The sequence below is a fragment of the Rhynchophorus ferrugineus genome, unplaced genomic scaffold (assembly GCF_030347505.1).
Source record: "Rhynchophorus ferrugineus isolate W39M unplaced genomic scaffold, kcgeb_rfMv2 rfM1, whole genome shotgun sequence".
Lineage (NCBI taxonomy): Eukaryota > Metazoa > Arthropoda > Insecta > Coleoptera > Curculionidae > Rhynchophorus > Rhynchophorus ferrugineus.
In genome coordinates, this window is record NW_027472580.1 from 86,973,283 (window position 1) to 86,998,655 (window position 25,373).

General features: G+C 30.9%; 2 protein-coding genes across 2 annotated transcripts; both read right to left on the reverse strand.

Annotated features, from left to right (window-relative positions):
• Positions 1-424: 424 nt before the first annotated feature.
• LOC143200972 (uncharacterized) lies at positions 425-11,036 on the reverse strand. The gene is made up of 5 exons (XM_076411791.1): positions 10,899-11,036; positions 6,242-6,534; positions 2,220-2,451; positions 1,908-2,052; positions 425-707 (listed from the first exon to the last, which is right to left on the reverse strand). Exons 1-5 carry the CDS (start codon positions 10,987-10,989, stop codon positions 536-538), a joined length of 933 nt encoding a protein of 310 aa, XP_076267906.1. The 5' UTR covers positions 10,990-11,036; the 3' UTR covers positions 425-535.
• Positions 11,037-13,894: 2,858 nt separating this feature from the next.
• Positions 13,895-25,258, reverse strand: LOC143191475 (cytochrome P450 4d2). The gene is made up of 8 exons (XM_076396622.1): positions 25,044-25,258; positions 21,979-22,176; positions 18,845-19,033; positions 18,417-18,790; positions 18,062-18,130; positions 16,401-16,575; positions 14,261-14,431; positions 13,895-14,205 (listed from the first exon to the last, which is right to left on the reverse strand). The coding sequence occupies exons 1-8, from the start codon at positions 25,201-25,203 to the stop codon at positions 14,048-14,050; spliced, it is 1,494 nt and encodes a 497-aa protein (XP_076252737.1). The 5' UTR covers positions 25,204-25,258; the 3' UTR covers positions 13,895-14,047.
• Positions 25,259-25,373: the final 115 nt, after the last annotated feature.

Genomic DNA, 25,373 nt, shown 5'->3' on the forward strand with positions numbered 1-25,373 from the left:
CAGCACCTCTAGAAAATTTCATTTATTCAACGGTTACATTTAGCTTTATTAGGCCAGTCAGAGAAATTCTCTAATTCTCTATTCTATTTCAATTAATTGACTTTCAACGCGAACCAACTTCTTATTTTATCTCTTAATATATCAGGTGGTCATTCTCTTTCTCCCACATACAGTATTGGTTTTCTTTAACTTTCTTAGATTTAACTCAGAACCTAAATCAAGGAAACTTTAGAGGCCATTTCATAAATCAAACTTAATAAAATCAAAAGGAGAAAGAATATTTTGAAGAAACTAAAACTGATTTGTCGCAGCATTACAATTACATTTCAAAAGTGTATCTTTAGGCCAACATTAGATCATAATGATTTTAAATAATGGAAAATGTATATTATTTACACAGATTGTTAAACTAAAACACATAAAGAACATTTCAAAATAACCAATATAATAATAAAGTAGGAATATATATTCCATGAGAGAAATACTTAAAACAATATATGTTATTCAAGTAATTATTGTACAAAAAAAAACAATATCAGATATGTTTAATTTTTTCAAACAGGTCTCCTAAATTTTCGATCACGTAGTCGGGCTTGAACTCTTCGGAATATTTCCAGTCATCAACTTCATGCTTCTCGGTAATTCCTGATAGAACCAATAGGGTTTTGAATCCACAATGGGCACCGAAAGCTATATCAATGGGTATACTGTAAAAATTAAATATTTATTATTCTTTTATTGCCAATGATATAAGAGAAGTAATGTGAATTAATGTTTTTAATAACATTGCAGAATCCAGTCTAGTTTTATATTAGTGACAAATATCATCCATAGTACATTATTATAGGCAGAAGAGTAACTTTAGATTATGTAACTGCAAAAGGAATAATGCAAGGTTCCTTAAAAATATATTATAAGAGCACTAGAGTTGGCCAAGTGACAGTAGAAAAGCTCAAAATGGTGGGTGCTTAAAAACATTATTTCAGCAGCAAAGAGTACTGTAAACATGTAGAAAGACTAAAATACACACTACTTATTAGAATTATCACTATCTGGCTTCCAACTAACCTTGTATCTCTAGAAAAGCACGAGTTGTAAACAATTGTTATCAAACAAAGAGGTAATAGCAGTGATGTAATCGATCAAATTAGAAGACAGCTAGTATAATTAAATTGGAGTTCAAGGAAAATATACTGAATAATAAAATATATAATAAACTTTTATGTTCCTTATCAAATTACTGAACTGGATACTAATGACTAAATTACAAATTTAAAATGCGAATGGACGTTGTAATGTCGTACTAAATAAAACTATTTAACAATTTTGTTAGTGGCTGACTATGTTTTATTTGAATTCATATCTTAGATAGATACCTAAAAAATATACGCTATATTTTCCACTTATCTTTTGGTAAAGGTGAAAATAGTGACCAAGCGACTAAAAATGGCAAATATGTTTATGGCTCTGATATTGTAACAGCTAATCTAGCGCAATTTTGATTTCGGTGATTTTATTGGATGTTAAGGTTTGAGAAATATCATCATATAAGCACTGTTTGTATTTGACAAGTGCTTAAGATTACAAACAAAAGCTTTCAGAATCCTTTGAAAAAGCCTGGATTCAAAAATAAACTACACTACTAAAAATATTAGTAACAAACGAATAAAGAAACGAAGAATATATTGGTTTAAACGAAACATTATGGCCCAAATTTATATGAATTTTCTCAAGAGACGTGTGAAACTAAACTGCACCAATATAACAATAGATTCTATAAGAAAAGTACACTAGAATTGGCCTCAAAATGGTAACAAGTTATTGAACAAAACTTCATATAAAAATAATGGATTTATTGTTGCTACACTTATTAGTAGTTATTTTCGAGAATGTTCAGAATATCTCACCTATCTCCCACAAACAGGACCCGTTCAGGATCAACTATTTCCATCTTCGACATGAGTGTTTCCTTCAAATCCAACCCTGGCCGAATTGCATCGATACATTTCCTGTTTGTCCATCGTTCAATGCCTTCAATGTAAAATTTGGGACCTTCAAATTCACGAAAACATTTCATCATAATTATGTAAATCTCGAACAAAAACTAATTTAAAATTTCAATTTATCAATATTCATTGATATGGCATGGCATTGTAGCACTTATTTGTTGATTTTTAAACAACTTCGAGCAATTTATATAAATATTCGATGTCGCTTACCAATAATTCGAAAAGATCCTGCTAACGGTGATGTATCGTGGGACATCCCGCTAAGTAGTATGACATCTTTGTCGTTTCGCAGTATTGTGATGGCTACTTGTGCAGCAGGAAGGCAAAAGTTAACGTCGTTGCAGAGAATGACCGCACCGACATTTTTACATACGTCCAGAACTTTTCCTGTTAAATGTTTTACTGCTTCTAAATTTTCTTGCAATGGGTACTGATGGATGTCCTATTTTAAAAATAGATAGATAAATATTGTTATTGTTATTGTGTTAATTCATTATGAATTAACAAAACAACATTTTCAAGAAGCTCTACTCATTTTACTAAAAGAATATGTTCATATGTTACCAACTACATGAGAGCCAGTGCAAAATAATATTACCCCACCCTCTGTATTCACCCTGAAGGATTGACATTTGATCAGTCATCGTTATCATCCGGGAGATATGTCTTTGTTACGAATCATTTATGATTCGGGACGCGACGAAATTAAAAACACAACTTATAACTTTGGAACAAAAGAGAAATTTTATTGACATCGCTGGTCTTTTATACAGTTTTGAACAGCCTCGAAAAAAATTATAGCACCCTCTCCAGCTTTTCTTTTCTACATTAGCTGTTGTATCGACATAAATGATATATTTAACACCATATCTCAATTTATATATATCTTCTATTTCTACATGGTGAGGATTCCGTGCCACTATGTTGCCTTTATAAAATGGTATAGATCCATTAAAACGTTCTTTAGTTGATTACTATCATCATAACTTGCTCCTTCAAGTCCACTATCGCATTATATTAATCCGTGGTATTTTGATACCATTAAGGTTTTCAAGTATTCCTTTTTTTTCAACGTTCCATTGGTTTATCAAATGTTGATCTCATAACTAATGAAAATTATTAAATTATGAAATTAAATATAGGACTGCATTTTAATCTTTCATATAATACACTTTAAATTAATTCTCCACTTTTTGCTGATGTTAAAATCTATTTCCATTAAAAGAAAGCATTCTACTTCTGTTATGCTTCATAAAGACTTTCTATTAGGTCTGCTGTTTGCTCTTCGTATCCATTTATCAATGTATCAATGTATGAGCATTGAATATAACCTTTTGTGAATAAACAATAATCATAATGTGATCTCTCTAACTGTAGCTTGTTCGTCACTTCATTGAGCCTTATGTGCTAATATTTTCGTGAATTCCCTACATATAGTTTACCTGCACAGTGCTTTATTTAACTGTTGGTATCTTCGTATATAAATGATTTGTTCGTTATTCCATTTAAAAATATGATTCAAATATAATTTGCTTTATCTTCCTGTTTTATTGGATTTTTATTTATGTCAAAATTCGAATACTTTGCAACTAAACTCCTCTTGGACCCCATGTTTCTAGTTTACTAGTGCTTCACTAGTTCTGTAATTTTGTTGAATCTCATGTTTCTAATTTTCCATTGCTTCAGTGATCACTATGTTACTAAACTCTTCTACGTTGGTTTCATTATTTCTTTTTATCCTATATATAACTCGGGATCCTTGAGTGTTCTATTCCTCCATAACTTAATTCCACCTTCTGTTGCATATAGCCATCTTCCTACTTCTACTTTCATTTTTCTACTTTTAGCAGCACTACTTGCACAGCTACACTTTACTGAACTCTAACTTTACGTAACCTCTGCACTCTACGTCCTTCGCACATTACTTCTTCCCATTTATATCAAGAAATCTGTGCCCATAACCTGTTACAAATCACCACTTATGTCTTTGAAACAAAAGATAAATTTTATTTACATCGCTGATCTTTTATACATTTTTGAACAGCCTCGATACAAATTACAGAGCCTTCTACTAGTTGTTATTTCCTACATTGGCTGTTGTATCCTTCGAATAATCTTCATTAAACTTCGACACAGTTAGCGAACCAAAACTGTACTGGCCTCCGCAATACTAGTCTGTTGTTTTTATTTCGCATATTTATGATCTTGGTCCATGTATTTGCCAGTTGTATTCGCTGCATCTTCTAACTAAAAGTTGATTTCGCCTCAGAGATCTGGGAGAAATTTGTTCACAGACAAGTCTCAAAGCTATATCGAAAGATTGGCAAGAGAAACGTTCGAAACGTCTCGACTAAAATATTTACTCTCTTCCACGTGTACCGTCAGAGAAGCAAAAGCTCATGCAACTTTATCTATTAGGCGTATTACTTCAGTAAATGCCACATTTTTCTCCTACATTATTGATCCCAAGTACATATACTTCTACACCTGCTCTAACTCGGTTCCGTTAAACCAATTTTTATTTATATTTTGGTCTTCTCTTCTCAAGCCATGCTTTAAAGCTCAGCAATGCGTATTATATCACTAAGAATACTAATGTATATTATCAAATATAGCGATATCATCATCGATAAGTGATCCACCAAGGAGTTTGTAGCATCATATTGAACGCCATGCGTATTTTAGAATTTCTTCGTATTATTGCATTTAGTAGTACTATGCTGAAAAGGAGTTGAGAGACATCTCATTGGCAAACACTGGCTGAAATCTCCAAAGAATTTGACAAAACATCTCGTACTAGTACACAGCTAATGAAACTATTTTAAAAATTGTTATGTACACATATGCTTGTATTGATAATCTTATTATCGTAAGGTTTTATCAATGTTACATAGTTTTCATGAGCTATGCTTACTTTCGTTAATGTCGTTTCTGCGGTAGAAATTGAATAGCTAAAGTATGCACAAAACTATTGGCCAGCGATGGAAAATGCCTTGAAAATTAATATTATACGCTATTCCATATTGAAGCCTTGAAATTGCAAAAATACCATAAAACAATTTTGAACCGTTACTTGATAATGTAAAGAAACTTGACATATTTAAGAAGAGGAGAACCTGACTGACCTATTTCAATAGCCTAGACGGCTATTTTGAATAACTACTTTATGACAATTCTAGGTAGGCTTTATAGGGAATAAAAATTATTTCTGCAAAAAAATGGATTTGGAAGAAATTGATGTTGAAATGGTTAACTCCAGACAAGTTGTGTATTTTCTTTCCGAGTCATAAAAATCTTAGAGAAATGTGGTTAAATCTTGCGTAAGTGCAAACTAGGCGGTGTTACATTAGTAATTTATTCACAGTAATAAGAGTATAAGTATTCACTATCCTAATGTAAGTATTCACTATTTTAGGTGCCATTAATTATGTTTAAAGTATAATTAACGTAATAACGAGGTTGTTAGTGTTAATAATATTTGAGGTTGGACCTCATTTGTTTTTATGTATTATGTATATGAGGCCCTATAATTTTGTTCTTTTTTCAGTTAGCAAATAATACAAAATGTGAATGAAATCAGCATGTATATATATATATATATATATGCATGTATATCCTCGAAATATAAAGAATTAAAATGTATTAATTAAATTTTATCCATCAACAAATGTCGATCAAATATCTCACTTCTTATACATCAAATCGATCGATGGGCCATACTTCTCCACGTTAAGTGTAACTAAAATATCTTAGATCAAAAAATGTGACCTTAGCAAGTATTTACAACCTGGTACGTGTGTATTTTGGCAAACAGAAGTATCAGACATTTCGAACATACACCCTGAATGTCCAATAGTTCGTCAGAAACTATCAAATTCACGGGAAAACAGACGTCCCACAAGTACACATACTCATATCAAACTTCTTCACATACTAAAAAAAATGTTTGCATTTAGCACTTCATATAAATGGCGCTCAATCAAATGTACGGTATGATATTGAAGTGCGTAGACTAAAACTTTTAACCCCATCCAATATGATGAATGGACATATATAAACTTTAGTATAAGATTTAAAATAATATATTTGTAAACAAGAAATCACTCAATGGAGTCATTTTCTACATGGCATGCATATAATAATTGTTATAAAAAATACGTATTGCCCAATGAGGTTTGAACTACTAAGGGTAATAATTTTAAAATAATTAGATGTGTTCAAACATCACTTACATAATAATCGATCACATTGTATCCAGCATTCTTTAAAATGTTTTTCAGTTTTTTCCCTCCAACCACATAAATATCTTTGTCGAAGCCAATTTTCTTCAAATGCTCGATAACAGCAGCATTAGGCACGGTAATTTCTTCCTCTGTGGCATTGAAATGTTTCAGTTTTTCTGATAAAGTGTTTACGGCTGATGTAGGATTATTTGTAACAAAACCGACTTTCTTCCCCAGAGAACGAAGTTTATCGACGCATTTATCTGCTCCAGGAATAAGGGTTTTGTGTGTTAAGAGAACTCCTAAAAATACATTTATAAATTAGTATATATTTAAAAAATCCTTGATCTATTTTCCTGAAAAAGAAACAAGTACAACGTTCAAAATTGAGATCATAAGTCGATGACAGTTTTTAACCCCGAAGAAGGATATAAATCTTTACATCGCTTTAACAGTTTTACTTTGAAGTTTATTTTAAGGATGTACGATCTCACAAAACCCTTTGGAGACTCTACAACTCTACAAACGCACAATTGAAGCGAAATATAAACTATTCCTTTCACACCAATATAATTGCAGCAACATTATATTGGTGCTGCAATTATATTGGTTGCAGACCCTGCCATTATTTTCACAAAACCAACTTATAACTGTTTCTGGTCTAGTAAACTTTCCTTTCCTACTTTCCCTCAACTATATATCACATCACATAACGATTAATATTATTTTTAATCAGTACCGACTTGTAACCCATAGGAAATAGAGATTTAACTTTATGGGCAAATTTGGAGAAACGTTTCGCAAGGTCCAGTGTTTAGATGTCATTACTTTGAACTTATTACTTGTTTGAATAGCTACGCAAAGACATTGCTTTTTATTTTGAGCGCGCTTTTCTGACTGAAGTAATAAAGACTGGTGCTTTTACCATTTTAACGTAATTAAATTATAATCAAAATTATATTGTAACTTGGTGGACAGAAATCAAAACAAGAGACAACGTTTTCCTTTAAAGAAGTTTCCAATGCTTATTTAAAAACAGATAGCTCATAAAAAAACCAAATTATCATATGTGGTATATGACTCCATTGTTTTTGTCAGAATTATGCATTGTTTTCACTTGGTATGTATGCAATTATATACAATATAAAGCTATATACAATATATAAATTTAAATATGATTTTCATCACCATCGATGTATATAATTAAATTAAAATAAATTAAATGTGTTAATTTACAGAATCTTTAACTTAAACTTTGAAAAAGGAAAATTCAGTATCGGAATCAATAGAATTTAGAATGTTCAAAAAGAAATGAAACAAAGTATTTATATTAGAACAAATATATTTTTTTAATTGTATTGTGATCTAAATTACGTTCAACGGTGCCATCCTTCAGAGGTCTCAACTACGAAATGCGTGAACTAAAACGTATACTACAGGTCAGCCTGATTTATAGAATCATAAGTAAATTAAGTTTTAGTAAAAGTTTGTACAGGGCATCAACCAGAAATCTTTCCAGACCATAGACTTATTGATTTAGTTCATTATTGTGTAACATAGCAACTTAATAATTACATTGCGTTCCCTTAATTAAGTTCAACAGAGAGGCATCTTATGTGTTTCCATTATCCAATAACATTTCGTTTCTTATGATTTCCCTTTCCAGTGCACAAATTGTTAAGAAACCTTATAGTCACGACCTACAAGCTCACAAGTTGAAATAGTGCTAATCTTTTTAATCTTTCTGTAAACTCTTGAAACATCGAACAAGCCAATGATTATTTGATAGAGTAACGATAGATGTTCAATTCCAACATTCGAGTTCATTTTAAGAGAAATAGATATTCTTCTGAATGAGACACATAAACTAACAATTACATTTCTTATTAGTATAATTAATTAATTATATCGAAGCCAATCATAACTTAATAAAAATAACGATAACAGATAGCATGTGCAGATAACAATAATAATTTTTATAACCGAATTTTTACCGAATAGTTCAGAATTTATCTAATTTGTATAATATATCAATTTATATTAAAGGTTTCCTACAATATTATTATTACTAATCGGTCAATTATTCTATTTATAAGTTATATATTCCAAATTAAAGGTTAATGATCTCAAAACAACCTTATCTGACACTACGCTAGTGACAACAGGAATGCTATACGAAGACCTTGAATAAAACCTTGGGATTTTATTATTTTTCAAGTGATAACAGTATCAAAACCATATATTTATATATCAGATAAAATTATATATATTTGAACCCATAAATAGAGTTTAGAGGATATTCAACGGAATTTTTAATGGAATGTATAAACGATAAATGCAAGCTAGTGCTTTGTATTTGTTGGGATCAGCTTGGTGTAGTATACTATGAGCTGCTTAAACCTAATGGAAACATTAATGGGAATTGCTATCGACTACAATTGATGCGTTTATCGATGGACAATACTTTGAATAAAATGTTAGCACATGGGGTGGAAAGACCCTGGCCTAACATATAGATGGAGCTAGTTTCATTGCATTCACATCTTTTTCAGTTGGTACTAACCTTGGAAAGAAAGCTGTTAAAATTTCATGACATTTTACTCATATGTTTATAAATTATTTTGCAAAGAGTGATACTACTTTTATTTTTTTTATTTTTTTATTTCCAAACCAATGTATCAGAATCAATTTCGTATTTTAATTTTATACTGCTTCAAGCGTAGCAATGGCTTGAAAAGTGTTATAAGGACTCCGCTCCATCACAAACAACAATAAATCGTTGCTTTGCTTACTTCAAACGTAGGTCGTAGAGACACCGATAATACAGAACGCAATGGTCGTCCAAATGAGATGGTAACACTAGAGTGTGGGGTTGAGAACGTGTTGGTTTTATATTACATCAACATTTGAGTTGGAGAAAGCTCTGTTCAAAGTGGTTTGCTCACTGTTGACCAAAGAACGAACGTGTTGCTGATTCTGAGCAGTGTTTGGCCACGTTTAAACGTAACAAACCAGAGTTTTTGCGTCGATATGCCACAATGGTTGAAACATGGATCCATCACTTCAGTTTGAAATTAAACCGTTCGTCATCTGAATGGACTGGAACTGGTGAATCTCATCCAATGCGCCCAAAAGCACAACAATCGGCTGGAAAGGATATGACCTCGGTATTTTGGGGTGTGCAGAGTGTATTATTGATTAACTATCTTGGGAAGCGAAATACCGCCAACTATGAATATTAAGTAACGTTTTTATATAAAGAAATAAGATTTGAGATGAGATACATAGTAACATATTATACAATAATGTAAGGAGAGTTTGAAGACCGAAGTTGCAAAGAGACGACGGCATATGACACTAAAAAAATTGTTTCGTGGCAATGGTTAAACTACATAAATCGAATTTAGAATTACTCCTACATCCACCGTATTCGGCAGATTTGGCTCCCAGCGACTACTAACTGTTAGCAGACCTGAAAAAAAAGCGCACCGGTAAGAAATTTTGCTGGAATAAAGAGGTTATCGGTGAAACTGAGGCCTATTTTGAGACAAAAGATAAATCGTTCTAGAAAAGTGGTACTGAAATATTACAGCGGCGCTGGAATGATTATGTGGCTCTTGATGGAGAGTACGTTGATGAGTAAAGCCAATTTTGATTTAAAAAAATACGTGTTTTATTTGCTACGCCCGGGATTTTGCAGCCAATGTGGCATATTTTCATTATAAATAAATGTAATATCGCTGGTACATACATGTCTGGTTGTTCAAGGAAAACCAGCATTTGTAGTAAACTGGAAAATGCTATAAATAAAACGTCTAGAGACCGGTTTTCGTTAAAACGAAAACATAATTGAGCTCGATTCGACAAGTACCCACATCTTTCCGTAAAATTAAAGTTTTAAAGCAAAATATAAGTATTTGTTGTTTTAATTTCTTCACATTTTATAAGGAGCGTAGTTAGGTAGTTCTCTTTTGAATTAATTTGATAAATGGGAATCATATAACTGATCAAGAAGAGAGGATAAATTGACGTTATATTGGCAATCCTTTGCTAATTCTTTGCTACAGTTAAATAAATCCCGGGCAAAACTATCACAGCTAAAGCTTTAAGCTCACAGGAAGGATTGAAGCTGCTCAAAGACCTCTTGTCATAAGTTATTACAATTAAGAAGGAACACTAATCCATTGATTCTTGGCACATACATCAGAGTTATAATCTGCTAGAATTCTACAAGATTCTAGAACAAGATTCTACAACTCTACAACACAGAATCTTGGAGTTCGTCGCATGTAGCTACCGAAAGTGAATTGTAATAGTTCATTTTATCAGCACTATATCATTGGAATTTGATATCACCAAAACATAAGAAAATAATATATCTTCGGTTCTGAAAATAGTGCGTTTGTATTAGACTGAGAGATGTTATGTAGTAATACGTCTGCACATAAGGTTTCGTTTATATTAGAAAATAATTAAGTGGGCAGTATCGCTACTTCTTTCCGAAAAATAATATAAAATTTTAAATCCTACACATTTTACGTTACATCCCGCAAACGCATATGAGCGCAGTTGTTACCAATTATATTTTAAATAAAATAAATATTAAAAAATGTCGGAAGTTAAAAATAATATATTAATCAATATAACAAATTAATATTTATATTACCATCGATTCCAAATATAATGTAGTCTATTGACTCGAGCGCTTGCACAATTTCATCGTCTCCAAGTCCAGTAAGCAGCTTCAAAGTTGACATCTCGAAGAACTAATGTGTCTTAAGCCTCGTTAAATTCAGAACTAAATTGAAAACAAAGAAATGAGGGTTCGTTGAGTCAAATCCGTATAAATATATCACTGCTAATTAATTTGTTATTTAGCGTTTTTGATAAGATAGAGGTAAACGACTGTTAAACGAAAATAAGCGCCGGAGAAGAATATAGAAGCCATTATTGTAGTTTATTTCCTAAATATGTTTACTAAACAATTATGCTCAAACGAATATTAACGTTTGAAATATATAAATAAGTCAACGAATTCGAGGATATGATATTGGCAAGTTAAGGAGATATTCTAAACTAGAGGTATAGTATTAGGTATTGCATGTATTATGATCAATTTTTTTCCTTTAAAAAGAACTTTAACCAGAAAAAAATTGTAGAAAATACATTAATCAGAATATTCCCCACTATTATGTTAATTAAGATTCATTAATTCATTTCAAATTGATTGAGATGTAGTTATAATTTATTGATAATCTAAAACATACCTAAATGTTGTGGTACTCGTCATCATAATAGCAATTACGAAAAATTAGTGCACAACAGCAAGTGTGTTGTTTAATTATTTATTTGTTTGACATTTTGGCTTAGTGGGAGCTAGCAACGTAGAGAAACCAAGAATTTTAGGTAAGCTAATCTTTTAACATTTGATCTCTTTCACACTCTCGGCCCATCTGGCTGGCGGCAGGGGTTGAATTTACCAGTGCCCATCGTATCTGTACAGTAAAATATTCTTACAATAACGTAAAAAATCTTTTTCAAAAACATTTCTAGCTCTTAGACTATTACCTTGGCGAGGTTTATTAACTCTAATGACAAGATCTCGCATGTCACCTTCCTTTGCACTATTTGATGTCATTGCACGTCCATTACTGTTAGTGTTGAAATAGAAGCCAGCACGTCACGTGTTACCTCCATCTCATATCGTGTGCACATGTCATACTTCATCCTAACATAGTTGATCAGTATTTTCCGTTATCTGTTATGATTGTCCATCATTGACTGTTATAGACTAAGAATGTTGTTAACCATCATGATTAATAGGTTATTGTTATTAACTACGAATTTATATGTTGTTGATATTATCAATACCATTATTTCCCGTACATTTATTTATCCCTACTATTTTTTATCAGTACTATGACCCGTCAGCATATTTAATTATCCATACAATTAGCTGCCAGTAAAATTAACCGGCAGTATCATTATATCTCATTATCACTTGACTTTAGAGGTATCTGTCGTGATAATCACCTATCCTTGTTATATGTCATGTGTATTTTTAATTTATCCTTTGTCAACATCTTCAGAACTGTTACGTAATAACCTTGACATCAAGATATGGCAGAATTAGACATCGTTTTACTTATTTTGTCATTTATTGTACAAGTATCCGTTTTTATTTGTTTAAAACGTTAAAATAATATTGTATCATTTAAATCGTTTAATAAACGTCTTGGGTTTAAAATTACCCCTACACTTCAGAACTTATTCACCTTGTGTTACTCATTATTGCTGTATTTTAGCATGTGTAACTCTCCAAAACTAACTCATGACATTTTGCGTTTAGAATTATCGTAGTAGATCCATCTTTCATCGCCAATCGCTATACGCTGAATAAAAATATGCCTGGCAAGTAATGAAACCTTGCTTTCGAAAGAGTTCGAAGTGATAATTCCACTAGCTCATTAACAATCAAAACCAATGCTAAATGAAAAACTGACAGAGACTGAAAACTGCCTGAACAATATAGAAGAAATGCCGAAACCATCGAATTATCAGTTAATTTCGGTTATTTAGATACCGGTGATTTGCCTCTATTTTCTTGACTTTCCCGTTACTACTTCCAACCTAACATTAACCTATTTATCATGTTTAAATAAACTAAAAAATAAATAAGTATAAATTTATCAGTGTTTCATGTTCTGCAACTTCCTTCCAAAGAATAGTAGTGAGTATTTAAACACATTAATTACAACTACAGCACAACAGGTCAATTGGAAAGTCCCTAGCCTGACACATAGATGACGCTACTAGAATTAAATCCATATGTTTTTTAGTGGACTGTGCACGATGAACCCGCTCCAAAGCGTGGGAAAACGCAACAGTCGGCTCCCAACGTCATGGCGTCTGTATTTCGGGATGCGTATGGAATAATTTTCATTGACTACCTAATAAGATGTTCCCAATTTTAATGAAAACCTTTACTTATGTTGGGACAATTGTTACATAAAAGAAATAACTTTGTGCTCCGTAAACACCGTAGGGCGCTCCAAGCAGGATTATTTATATAACAAGATATTTTTTAATTTTACTCTATTGTTACGTATAATTAATATTTTAAAAATTGAAAATTAATTTCCCCAAAATATACTTAAAGGACAAAGTTTAAATTTGCTGAATATAAGAATTACATATTTGAATTTTGATTACCAAAACTCCTTTTTCTTCTTTATTTTCTATATCTTTATACCATATAATTGGACACTATTACACACTATTATTGGATTACAAGTAGCCACGCAAAATTTTTCATTTTTACCCTTTATTTACCCAACAGAACAAGCAACACCTAAGTTTTTTTTTTATTACAGTATCTTACTCAGGATGTTGTACAGCATTAATCCTTAAACAAGACAGCACCTCATTTTCTTATATAATCTCTGATTGAGATTTTTCATTAAATTTGGTTTTGTATGTATTTTTGGCAATAAATAAAGTACCACATTACCACATATATACATAGTTCTTACATTTTTTGTGTTATAGTGTGTGATTCTTATCTCCATGATGTTGAGGTTACAGATTTTTCAGTATTAAAAAGATTTGCGGATAAACACGCATCAATTCACTACCTTTGGAAAAAAAGAAATAACCGCTAACTAATTTTTTATTACTTTATTTATGGTTATTTTAAGTGAGAAAATACAAGTTTCTTTTGTGCTTTTTCTTAATTTATAACTACAATATATATCTTTGGTAGACTTATAAACACTCTGTTGATTGTTTTATATACAAAAAAAACAAACAAGTAAATTAAATCGGTCTCAATCTTATCCTAACCCCATTCAAGCTTTTAAACACCGCGTTCATGGCCAACTGTGGTTCGTGGACGGGATTCGTCGGTAATATTTCGAAGTTTCGGATTATTTTCGATAGCAGACTCTTCATCTCTAGCAAAGCGAATTTTTGACCTGCAACCAAATGCAGTTAGTTAATATTTCGACTTAAAATGAAACGATAACTTACCGATACAGTTTCTTGGGCCGGCACTGAATGGTATATAAGCAAAGTGGTATTTATTGTTCTTCTCTAGATGGCGCTCGGGTATGCATGCTTCGGGATTGTCGTGATAATCGGGGTCTCGATTGATACCGTATATGAATAGTGCTATATCAGTACCTTTGGGGATTATATGATCTGAAAAATACAGAAATAAAATTAGTTTTATTTAAAAACTAATTATAAAAAATATGTGAAAATGTACCAACAAACAGAAAAACTAAGGGTAGGAGCAGGGAGAACTAAATAATTCCAAATCAATTTAACTCATTTAGACCTTCTGAAAACATTACTTTCAAGAGTATCTTTCTTTTGGCACATAATATTGAAAAAAAAAATTTATAATATAAAGTCGTGAGAAAATTTCAAAAGTCAAAATTGTTTTTATCCACCTTGATTTTATGTAAATTAAATATGCACCGACATTCTTTGATTAACTTTTGTTCTCCATATCTGAGTCCAGTTATTTATACTGTTACTGTTCGCTGTTCATCGTCAACAACAAATATCGCAATATTATCAACAAATGTAGCCATGGTGATATTTTCCACATGTGTAAAATAGGTAAAAAATGAACTCAATACATCTCCCTGTAGTATATCTGATTTAGCTTATTTTATTGTAGAATATGCTCCTTTATAATTGATTGTAATCATTCTGGCTGTGATGTACGAGATTAGGAGTTCAGTGAGTTATTTTATAGTTATATAGCCGTTTAGACAGTGTGTGTGATGCGATCAATTGTTGAATGCCTGTCACGGGTACTAACAAATGTTATATTTATTATATTTCTTAATAATATAAATATTTCGATACCCTAGTTAGTACCAGTTATAGTGAAATAAATCTATAAGATTTTAGTTCATTTGGCGATTTTTCGGTTTTCGAATTATAATAAATTTAAATACACGTCTAAATAATTTTCATAGGAATATATCGCCAAGAAAAAAATCCAAAAACCCAATAATGCATTGAGTTAATTGCATTAACTACTTTGTCAAACTTTTTAACATAATATTTCAAGTTATATATGTCATAAGCCTATTTAATCCAGTCCTTTAATGAAAACACTTTCGTTCCATTGCCATTACGTTTTTTGTGATTATTTTAATAAAGCGTTATTTTACGAAAGCAATTTTATTAATAAGAATTTATTTGACCTGAATTCTTTAATTAATTACATCTTACATTAAATATCCTTAGTACAATCTTTATTTACAAATTAATTTATTATTACTGTTCTATTGTATTTGCATTAATACATAAAACAAGACTAATACATCAGTATGTATTTCCCAAAACCAGAAAATGTACAATCAAACATGACTCATGTTTCTATTGAAGCGTATTATTTTAATACCAACTTTACTAGCATTTTAATCGAGTTTATCTTAAATGTTCTTCCTTTTATCGAGAATATTTGGTTTGGTTTTTACCGAGATTAATAAAAGACAAATATACGCTTCTCAGCCTTTCATATTTTAAATTATCTGTTTGGACTTGAACGCAGAATTAAATATATTCCGGGATTACCTCTTAATAATATCTATCTTCTATTTTATATAAAAAATAATAATTATAAAAACTAAATAAATAATACAAACGAACCAAATTTATTCACGGAAGTTTAGAAATAAATACATATGAAGCTCTTTAACAACTTAACATGAATATACCTCATGAATAAAATACTGAGTGCTAAAAATGCCGAGGTAAATAAAATCTTATAACAAGGTGTTAAGATTCTGTATACCTCATCATATTCAAGTTGTTAAAAATATAAGTATAAGTTTTAATATATGTAAAGAACTATTAAACAACCACCTATGTGTTAATTTCGAAGATGCTAACGTTTCTCTATATACAGACGGATGTTATTCTCAACGCTCAAAATTGCATTTTGGATACTCATTATTTTCTAATGTTAGAAGAAATATGCTGTCGACGCCATCCAAATACGTGTAGAAATTTTTGATACGCTCCACTTCGCTCGAAATATGGGAAAAAGTTGGAGAAATTGAGGAAATTTTTCGATAAATACCTTTTTTTAAGTGAAATGATGCTCAGAATATAAGCATCTAATATGAATTAATATAAAGTTATATACCTTTAAATTTAATGTCCTCATTTACTGTTCTAATAATATGAGGTACAGGTGGATAAAGCCGAAGAATCTCTTTGATTACCAAATCCAGATATTTCATTTCGTTGATGTCTTGCAGAGTTGTCTCTTTATTTTTGTCATCTCCAAAAATTTCATTCAGCTCATTTCTGGCGGTGGTCTGAAATATATTTCACTCATAAATCTACTTCATATCCCATTTAATGTAGTATTATTTATTTGTTAAAAGATTATTAAACTAAGTCGCATTTTTAATAAGATATTCGAGAAGAAAATTATATTAAAAACTAATTAACTGAATATTTATTAGTATGCTAGTCCCGTAGAAAATTAATTAATTATGTATGTCTCAAAGACTCACATTTCCATTCGGTTTGGATAAACTCCATCGCAAAATCCAGACACACAGCAGGAGGAAATTAACAGTTTAGTTCTTAACTTGAATAGTGACTCAGAAAGTGTCTGTCACAACACTGACCGAACGAAACTTGTGTGGGATTATGATTCATTTCTGACAATTATCACCATCATTATGACATATATTATACCATTAATATAAAATAACTGTACAAAATCGTATTGGAGAGTGTGAAAATTTGTATATAGTTTGTATATAATTTGTATATATTATGTATATAGTTTCTGTTCAAAGTTATTTTGAATTGTCGCCATTTAAATTCGTAACATCAAAACGTTGCAATGTTGTCGCATCAACTTTGAGTTTTAGTTCAGATTGCCTTTGGCGTACAAAAAAATTCTAAAAAAATAATTCAACAAAAAAGTTATCAAATATTATTCTATCAAATATCTTGACATTATGGTACTTCTAAAAACTACAGTTAATTATACGGTCACAATAGTTTATACGTTAGGGTCATAACATCTTATCACTGTCGCTTTCAAGAATTTTGCATACGTCTGACAACCGGACGACTTTGACAGGCTTATTCGTTTACAGGCAATACATTAAACATCTTGATGACTTAAATTCAAAAAACTTTGAATGGACTATCTGTGTGTAATTGTTCAGAAAATATATGAGCATTAGGTTAAAATATATGAGGAAAGAATGAAAATTAACTGTTTTACAAATATGGCAATGCTCTCTAATGAAAGTGAAATACGTTACTTTAAGAAACTGTTTATTGTTATATTATTATACTGCCTCCAGCTTATACCATTAGTGCTTTGAAAAAAAGCTCATTGTAGACATAATGAAACAACTATAATCTACAAACTAGTGTGGCTGTATAATTAAAGTCCTTGGGTAATATATACATTAGATATATCATAATAGTGAAATAAATTATATTTTATAAAATGTTTGTTTCATCATTTTATTTATATTAGAATCTTTTTAATATCATAGCAAAAAAAAATTAAAAGTCACAGTTAAATGCGACAACATTGCGAGGTTCTAACATCGTAGATTTTGACGATATGAGTTCATTATTATTTTAGGCAGGTTATAAATAATTTTGAGCAAAGGACCCATAAATAGTTAAATTAATTTTAAAATTTTTTAACACAGTTTTAATCCCCTTAAATACAGTTGTTTAATAAATATAGTTGTTAGAGCAAACCCTGTCTTAACATCTATATCAATAAAATATAATAGAGCATACTTTCTTTGACGGTATACTTACTTGAACTTTAGTATTATTAGCCAATAAATACAAGCCCATTGATATAGCAAAAGAAGTAGTATCATGACCCTGAAATATAAAATATATTTAAATATAAATAGTCTTATTTTCTATATTAAAATTAGTTGAAGATCTCGTTGCGTCCCCCGTGGTGATTGCCCTTTCTGTCTTCAAAAACTTTTCCCATAATAGCATTCATTACTATGCTGAAAAACAACGTGGAGACAACATCTCCTTGACTAATACCGACGATCTATAAATTGCAATTCGGTCTAAATCCTACCTGCTTTGCTAGATTAACCTTTTCTCGAGCATTTTAATATATCACTTGTATGATTTTCATCAAACTCAATACCTCAAACATAAATGTATCGACTTCCTCTCTAATATCCTCTTTGGATAATGGTTTCCCGTCAACGGTCGAGCTGAGTAATAGATCCAGGAACGCCAGCTTTCTCTTTTTGCCCATCTCGTCAACCTCCTTCGCCACTCCGCCATTTTCTTGTAGACTCTTCAGTCGGCTCTCTATGACGTTATTAGTGAAGGAATGCAGAATCTTCACCAAACGTTTCTGGTACCAATAATCCGGAGTAAAAGGAAATAAGTAAGGGTTCGATTTAATAAGACTAAATGATCGATCCAAAATCGAGGATAGGATATCCTTTACGGCGACGACGTACTGTTGATTTTGTCCTTCTTGTGACTTTACCGACACGCCCATAGCACTTTCTGAAATTAATTAAAATATCACAACAACAAAAAAAATGCTTTAGGTTATGTTACCGCTAATAATATCCAGTGCACAGTTGGTTATATATGAATATATATCGACGCCATCTGGTTTGGTGCCTTCGTTTTTCAATATTTCCACTAGCTTACGTCCATTTAAGTCAAACGATTCAATGTATTGATTCAAAATCGAGAAATGGAAACCTGGTGTAATGATACGCCTTCGTTTCTTCCATTTTGTACCTTAGATGTAGAAAATATCAATAAGTTAAGGAATAATAAGCTTATTAAAACAGTATCTATTAAATAAGTAGAGGAAAGTAACTAAATATGGGCTACCATTTTGTTTTTGGATCAAAAGTAAAAAACTATTGAAAAATCAACATTTTATTAACTTACTATTAATCAGTTAAATATTTCTAGATAACACAATAACATTTTTATTTACTTCTTGAAAAAGTGTATTATCTAAAAATATATAAATAAAAGGTGAACTAGAGTATCTTCTAAGATATTGACATTCATGTAATGTGTTAAAGAAATTTAAAAACTTTGGTAACTGTAAGAAATTAATTATATTACTTGCAAAGGTACATATTCAAGTTTCAAATTCTAGAACTGCAGAGTCATTATGTGCTCAGAGTCCACACATAAAACATTTAACCCAAAATTCTCCCATTGTGTTTTCTGAAAAATGTTGCTGGAACAACATACATTTTGCATATACAGGGGCTTATTTCGCTATTATGGCACCTGGCTCAGTGTCTGATTCAAATTATTTTTCACCTTCACTATCTATCACTTCATTGTAGTTTGATTTCTTATTTCTACACTTTTTTCTGTTCTTTGCCTTTCCTGTTTTTAGTTTTATTTACACGTCGAAATTTTCTTCTTGTTTTATGGAGATGATGTTATAATAGATTCGCCACCAGACATAGGACGTATGGACGGAAGTTCATGTCTAATTCCAATTATAGTTGATGTTATTTGTGGATCACAACTGTATGTTGAAGGTCCAAATGGAGGAACAGTTTTTCTTTCAGATCCAGATTTTGAGACTGATGTTTTTGTAGAAATCAAATTTTCACCATGATTTGTTTGGAATAATATCTGTACATTCATCTTTAACAGCTGTTTGTTCCACAGGAAAATAATCACTGAATACGGTCAAAGTCCTGTATCGCGAAATCCATTTGCTGAAATTTCACTAATTTGAACGTTCATCTAAGCTTTTCCGAACAGCCTCATAATTCCCTTTTGACGCTCAGTGCTCTGTTGTAGTTTCGGATCCAAATTCTTCCGGTATTGCTTCGCTATAGTAAACTTTTAATGATCTCATAAACGTTTCATCTAAAAACTGCAACTTATACATTCTGTGGAGTAGTAAAGACATTATATCAACGTCATTTTTTCTAACTAGGTCTATTGACCTAGCGTAATTAAGTGTTCATCTAATATTAGTAGAACTGTTGATTCTGGTGGTGGGTTTGTGTGTTTTATGAATTGTTTGAACCAATCTGTAAGCCTATTCATTTGAATCCATCAAGACGAATGTTCAACTCTTTCAACCCTCTCATTAGTTGGAGCTCATATTTTTTCTTTGGAAAATCATAAAGTTACAAAATGGCCAATGGCTTTCATTCACACTACAATTGTTACCAAAGAACGTCTTCCAACAGGGGTTAGTGAGGCTATTTGACTCTATACTCGATGTACAACTCGTCCAAATGTTGAAAAAATTGTCAATGCTTTCATTATGAAACCCAAATGATTTTGCAAATGACGTTCATGTAGGCTTTCTAAGTGACAGTTTATCTTTGTGTCATTTCAGAAATAGAAATTCTTAACAATGTTTTACTTGTTATGCCAGATGGATTTTGCAAGTAGTTACGCTCTACCAACATATATATCATTATGTGAAGATCAGCCGATGTTAATCCATAAAACTTACATCTTACATCATAAAACTTAATCTTGTCATCAAAGCATATTCCACTAAAACATTCACAACATGTAACATTAACGATGTATGTTACCTAATATTGTGTTCCTGCCTAATGTTGTGGCAGCCACTTCTCCACACCAAAGGCTGAAAATTGTTCAAAGGTTTTCCTGTAATATGTGGATGCGGTTTGAATGACCATATCGTCGAAGCCGTAGGGGGTAGGAATGGATAAAATAGGCTCAGTGAATCGACCATATATTTAGCGAGTTTATAAATAGAATAAGGCAGTTCATAGTTCACTAGTAAGAATCCAATTACCAATATCAGGCAAGCTCTGCTCTAAACTTATCCCTTGGTATTATAATATAAATTAAAATCGACATTCAAACACTGAAAAGGAATGTTAGACTTTATTGACCAGTACCCAAAAATACCATCCTAGAAATGTCATGAAAAGAACAACGATGCCTCGAAATGTCCAAGGAAGAGGATTAATAGATATCAGTAAACTTCTTTATGAACATATAATGATTAAATCCTGTGAAATAATACAAAATATTACAGGGGGCTGTCAGATGTTTTTTATATCTATAAAATATAAACAGCAACATAATTCGATAGTCGAAATGCCCACGAAGAACTTGATAATAAGCTGGAGCCTCTCGCTGGAAAAAGACAAGTCGGCTATAATAGATCTGTTATTATAGTAGTTAATAATACTGTTATATTTGAGGAGCATATTAGACAAATTGCGTATATTCCTAGTTTTGTTTCCTTTTTGGTCTAAAATTTATATGACTTTAGTTTAATGCAATTGAAAAGAATTCTGTAGAATTTAAAAATAAACTCTTAAATAAACCTTTCAAAAATTATAACTAATGATGAGTAATTTTACTGATACAGTGTCACCATATCGTGTTTTCAATCTGACCTAATATTTCTGATGTGAAAATAGGAAATAATTGGTGAGTCCTAGATAATGATGGATAAAGAAACATATTATTCCAATTAATATTTAATAATTACAGCATGGTTACAATAATTCAATAAGTTCACTATAAATATATATTTTAAAACGCTGTAATTATTTCAGTACATAAGTACCACATATAACCATATATTTTCAATCGGCAAATATTATTAAAATCTGCATTAAATTCTGGATAATAAAAAATATTACTCTGTATGATAACAAAATAGTTAACAAATAATATAAGCAATTATACAAATAATATTCACGTACCTCCAGCTGTTAATAGACCTGTACCTAACCAATCCTCGAACATCTGATACTCCCAGGACTTGTTGATCAATTTGTTCGAACTGAGAAGGAACTCGGTAAAATCGTGATCTCTAGTTAACACCTCACAATCAAACCCTATCTCGATGTAACAACTCTTTTTAGGATTTGCAGTAAGGCGTGTGAGATTATAAATCAACTCTGTAACATAAAATGATCTATAAAAAAATACAGATATTTGTTAATATAAAATGAATAAACTCCGAAATTTTATAAATCACTAATTTCAAATTCTACACAACATTGCTTTATCTTTTTATCCACGTATTTTTATATATAATAACTATTAAACAACCTAACCTAACTATTAAATTTGATGGTATTGACAATACTGTAATGTACTACACAATTACAGTTTTCCTTTTAGTATTATAGAGTTATTCACTGTATATGGACGTTAATCATGAGCACTTATAACACTCAAAATTGCATTTTTACCATACATTATTGCCGAAGTCCTTTGTTCTGGAAAATATAGGTTTCAATACTTGTTTATATAATAGCGATTTATTATATGATGAATATTGTGATTTTCTTCCAATTAACCAATACATTTTCCTATATTTTAATTTATATGACAATGACAACAAACAGTGTAGAGAACCACAAGAGAATAGCTCAAAAAATTATTCATTCGCCGAAAAACGACCGCATTTAAAGAAAAAGAAGAGTGCTACTTCACCAAGACAATGCACCGTGTCACAAGTCAGTGAAAATTATGATAAAAATCCATGAATTAGGTTTGGTATTGCTTGTTCATCCACCGTATTCTCTAGATCTGGCCCCGGGGGTATTTCCTGTTCTCAGATCTCAAAAAGAGTGCTCGCTGGGAAGAAATATTCCTTGAATGAAGAATTTGATCGCCGAAACTGAGGCTTATTTTGAAGCAAAGGACAAATCGTACTACAGAAATGGTATCGAAAAGTTGGAGGACCGCTATAATCAGTGTATCACCCTTGAACGATCCAAATTTTATTATTGACTGAAAATCAATCTCTATCGTTCGACTAAACTACATAAACACATAACCCAAACTTGTTTTGTTTTTTTTTATCATGTATTAATTTTTCCTAAAGAATAATTTCTAAACATTTTTTCAAAAAAAGAAAAAATTGGTACAAACGTGGAAAATTGCTTAGAACAAACCGTCCTTGGTTTGTCCAGAAATATATGTATTGATAGGGTTGTCGAACAAAGGTACAAAATGGTGGGGTTCTATTTTGAATTGTCCGTACACTAAACCTGTTTTAAAATTCTAATGTTTTACAATTCAGGGTACGTCACAGTCATCACAATTTTACAATGAATTACCCTAAAATTGTTAGTATAACTTTTCTGGTATTCAGGATCTTTTTGAATTAATAAATAATTATGATAGCAATACAAAAATTAAGACTACTTTACTGACAAAAAAATCACTTCAAGCTATTGTCATTTTTTAATTTTAAAAAAATATTTTTTTAAGAAATATAATATTTTGTATTAATATTATATATAATATACTTAAGTCTTAAAAATAGTATCTAGCATTTTACAAATGTAATAATTTCAAAATATATAAATCAGATTTCCTTGTAAACAACGTTGAAACCTAATTACTCTTTAACTATTCTGTAATTGACCATTATGTTATGTCGAGTAATTAAGAAAACAACAATTTGAATTATATATTTGTTGTTTACTAGTACTTATTAAATGTTATGTTTTACACACTTAAAATATATTATTCTATATATTTTCGATACCATTTTAGTTTTAATAAAATGTTAAACTATCAGAAACATTAATATATGAAACAAAATTCCTAAAAAGAATAAGTAAATTATATTTATTATACAAAATCAATCAAATGTGAAATATTAATATCTGTACAGGATATATAAGAAAAAATGTGTCTTATTAACCTTTTTTCAACTAATACGATGCTATGAAGACATTTCTCTAGATAGAATTTTAATACCTAATAATAATAAAAATCAACTATTAGACACTGGTAACTTCAACTTAACAATAATTCATTTATTAACAACTTGCCTATAGAAAATCTAAATCATTAGTTGTAGAATATATAATTAATTTTTTGTTATAATTTACGGTAGATGAGGAAGCAATTCGAAGCCCAATTCATGGATTTTTGCCATCGTTTTCACTGTCTTGTGACACGGTGTATTGTCTTGGTGAAGCAGTACTTTCTTGTTTGAGTTTTCAGCCGACTGTTCGAGCCATGTTTCATCTATTGTCACATATCGACGCAAAAACTCGGGTTTATTACGGTTGATTATCTTCAAACACTGCTCCGAATCATCAACTCATCGTTATTTTTGGTCAAAAGTGAGGTCGCGCGGCACCCACTTTACACAGAGCTTTCTCATACCCAAATATGCGTGAATGATATGATGTAAACGTACAGTTGATATCTTTAGAGCGTCTGCTATTTTATTCGATTTCAATTTACGGTAATTCAAAATAATTTTGTGGATTTTTTAAATGTTTTCGTCGGTAACAACCTCTTCTGTGCGTTCACTGCGTTCACCGTTTTTGGTGCTCATTTCACCAAGTCTAAACTTAGTATACCAATCTTTGATGGTTGATTTTCCTGGAACACTGTCCGGAAACTCGGCATCAAACCAAGTTTTTGCTTCAACTATATTCTTTCCCTTCAAAAAACAATATTTTATCAACACGCGAAATTATTTTTCATCCATTTTTTCACATAACAAAAGTTGCTTCACTCAAAATGTTATAATACACTATAACTAATGATCCAACAGCTGTCAAATTTATACACGCATCTTTTGAGGGTTAGGGCTAACTAAAAAACATATGGATTTAATTCTAGTAGCGCCATCTATGTGTCAGGCCGGGACTTTTCAATTGACCTGTTCATAATTATTTCACTCATACCTATCTGAAGATGCGATAAAAATTAGTTCAATATTTTTGCTTAGTCAAAACATATAATATTTTATTGTTTTAAATATATATTAACTATTGCAATAAAACATTACCTGTTGAGTCATTTCCCATTTCAAGTAATGCTCCAATAAATGGCAAACGTTTAGCCGAAGGAACCCATTCTAGTTGCTTTCTAATCCTATACACTCTCCAGAATTTGATACTAAAATACACCACAAGTATCGCGAAAATAACTTCAAAAACGAGCAGCATTATTATTATATATTAGCATTATTGCGATATTGAATGAATGATCGCAACTGTTTACAGCACGACGAATGTTTTAGGATTTAATTTATATCTACTCGTTGTAACGTCATTGATAGTAAATTTTAACTTTCGCGCTCATTAATATATTGACTCGTATTGACAAATTAACCTTT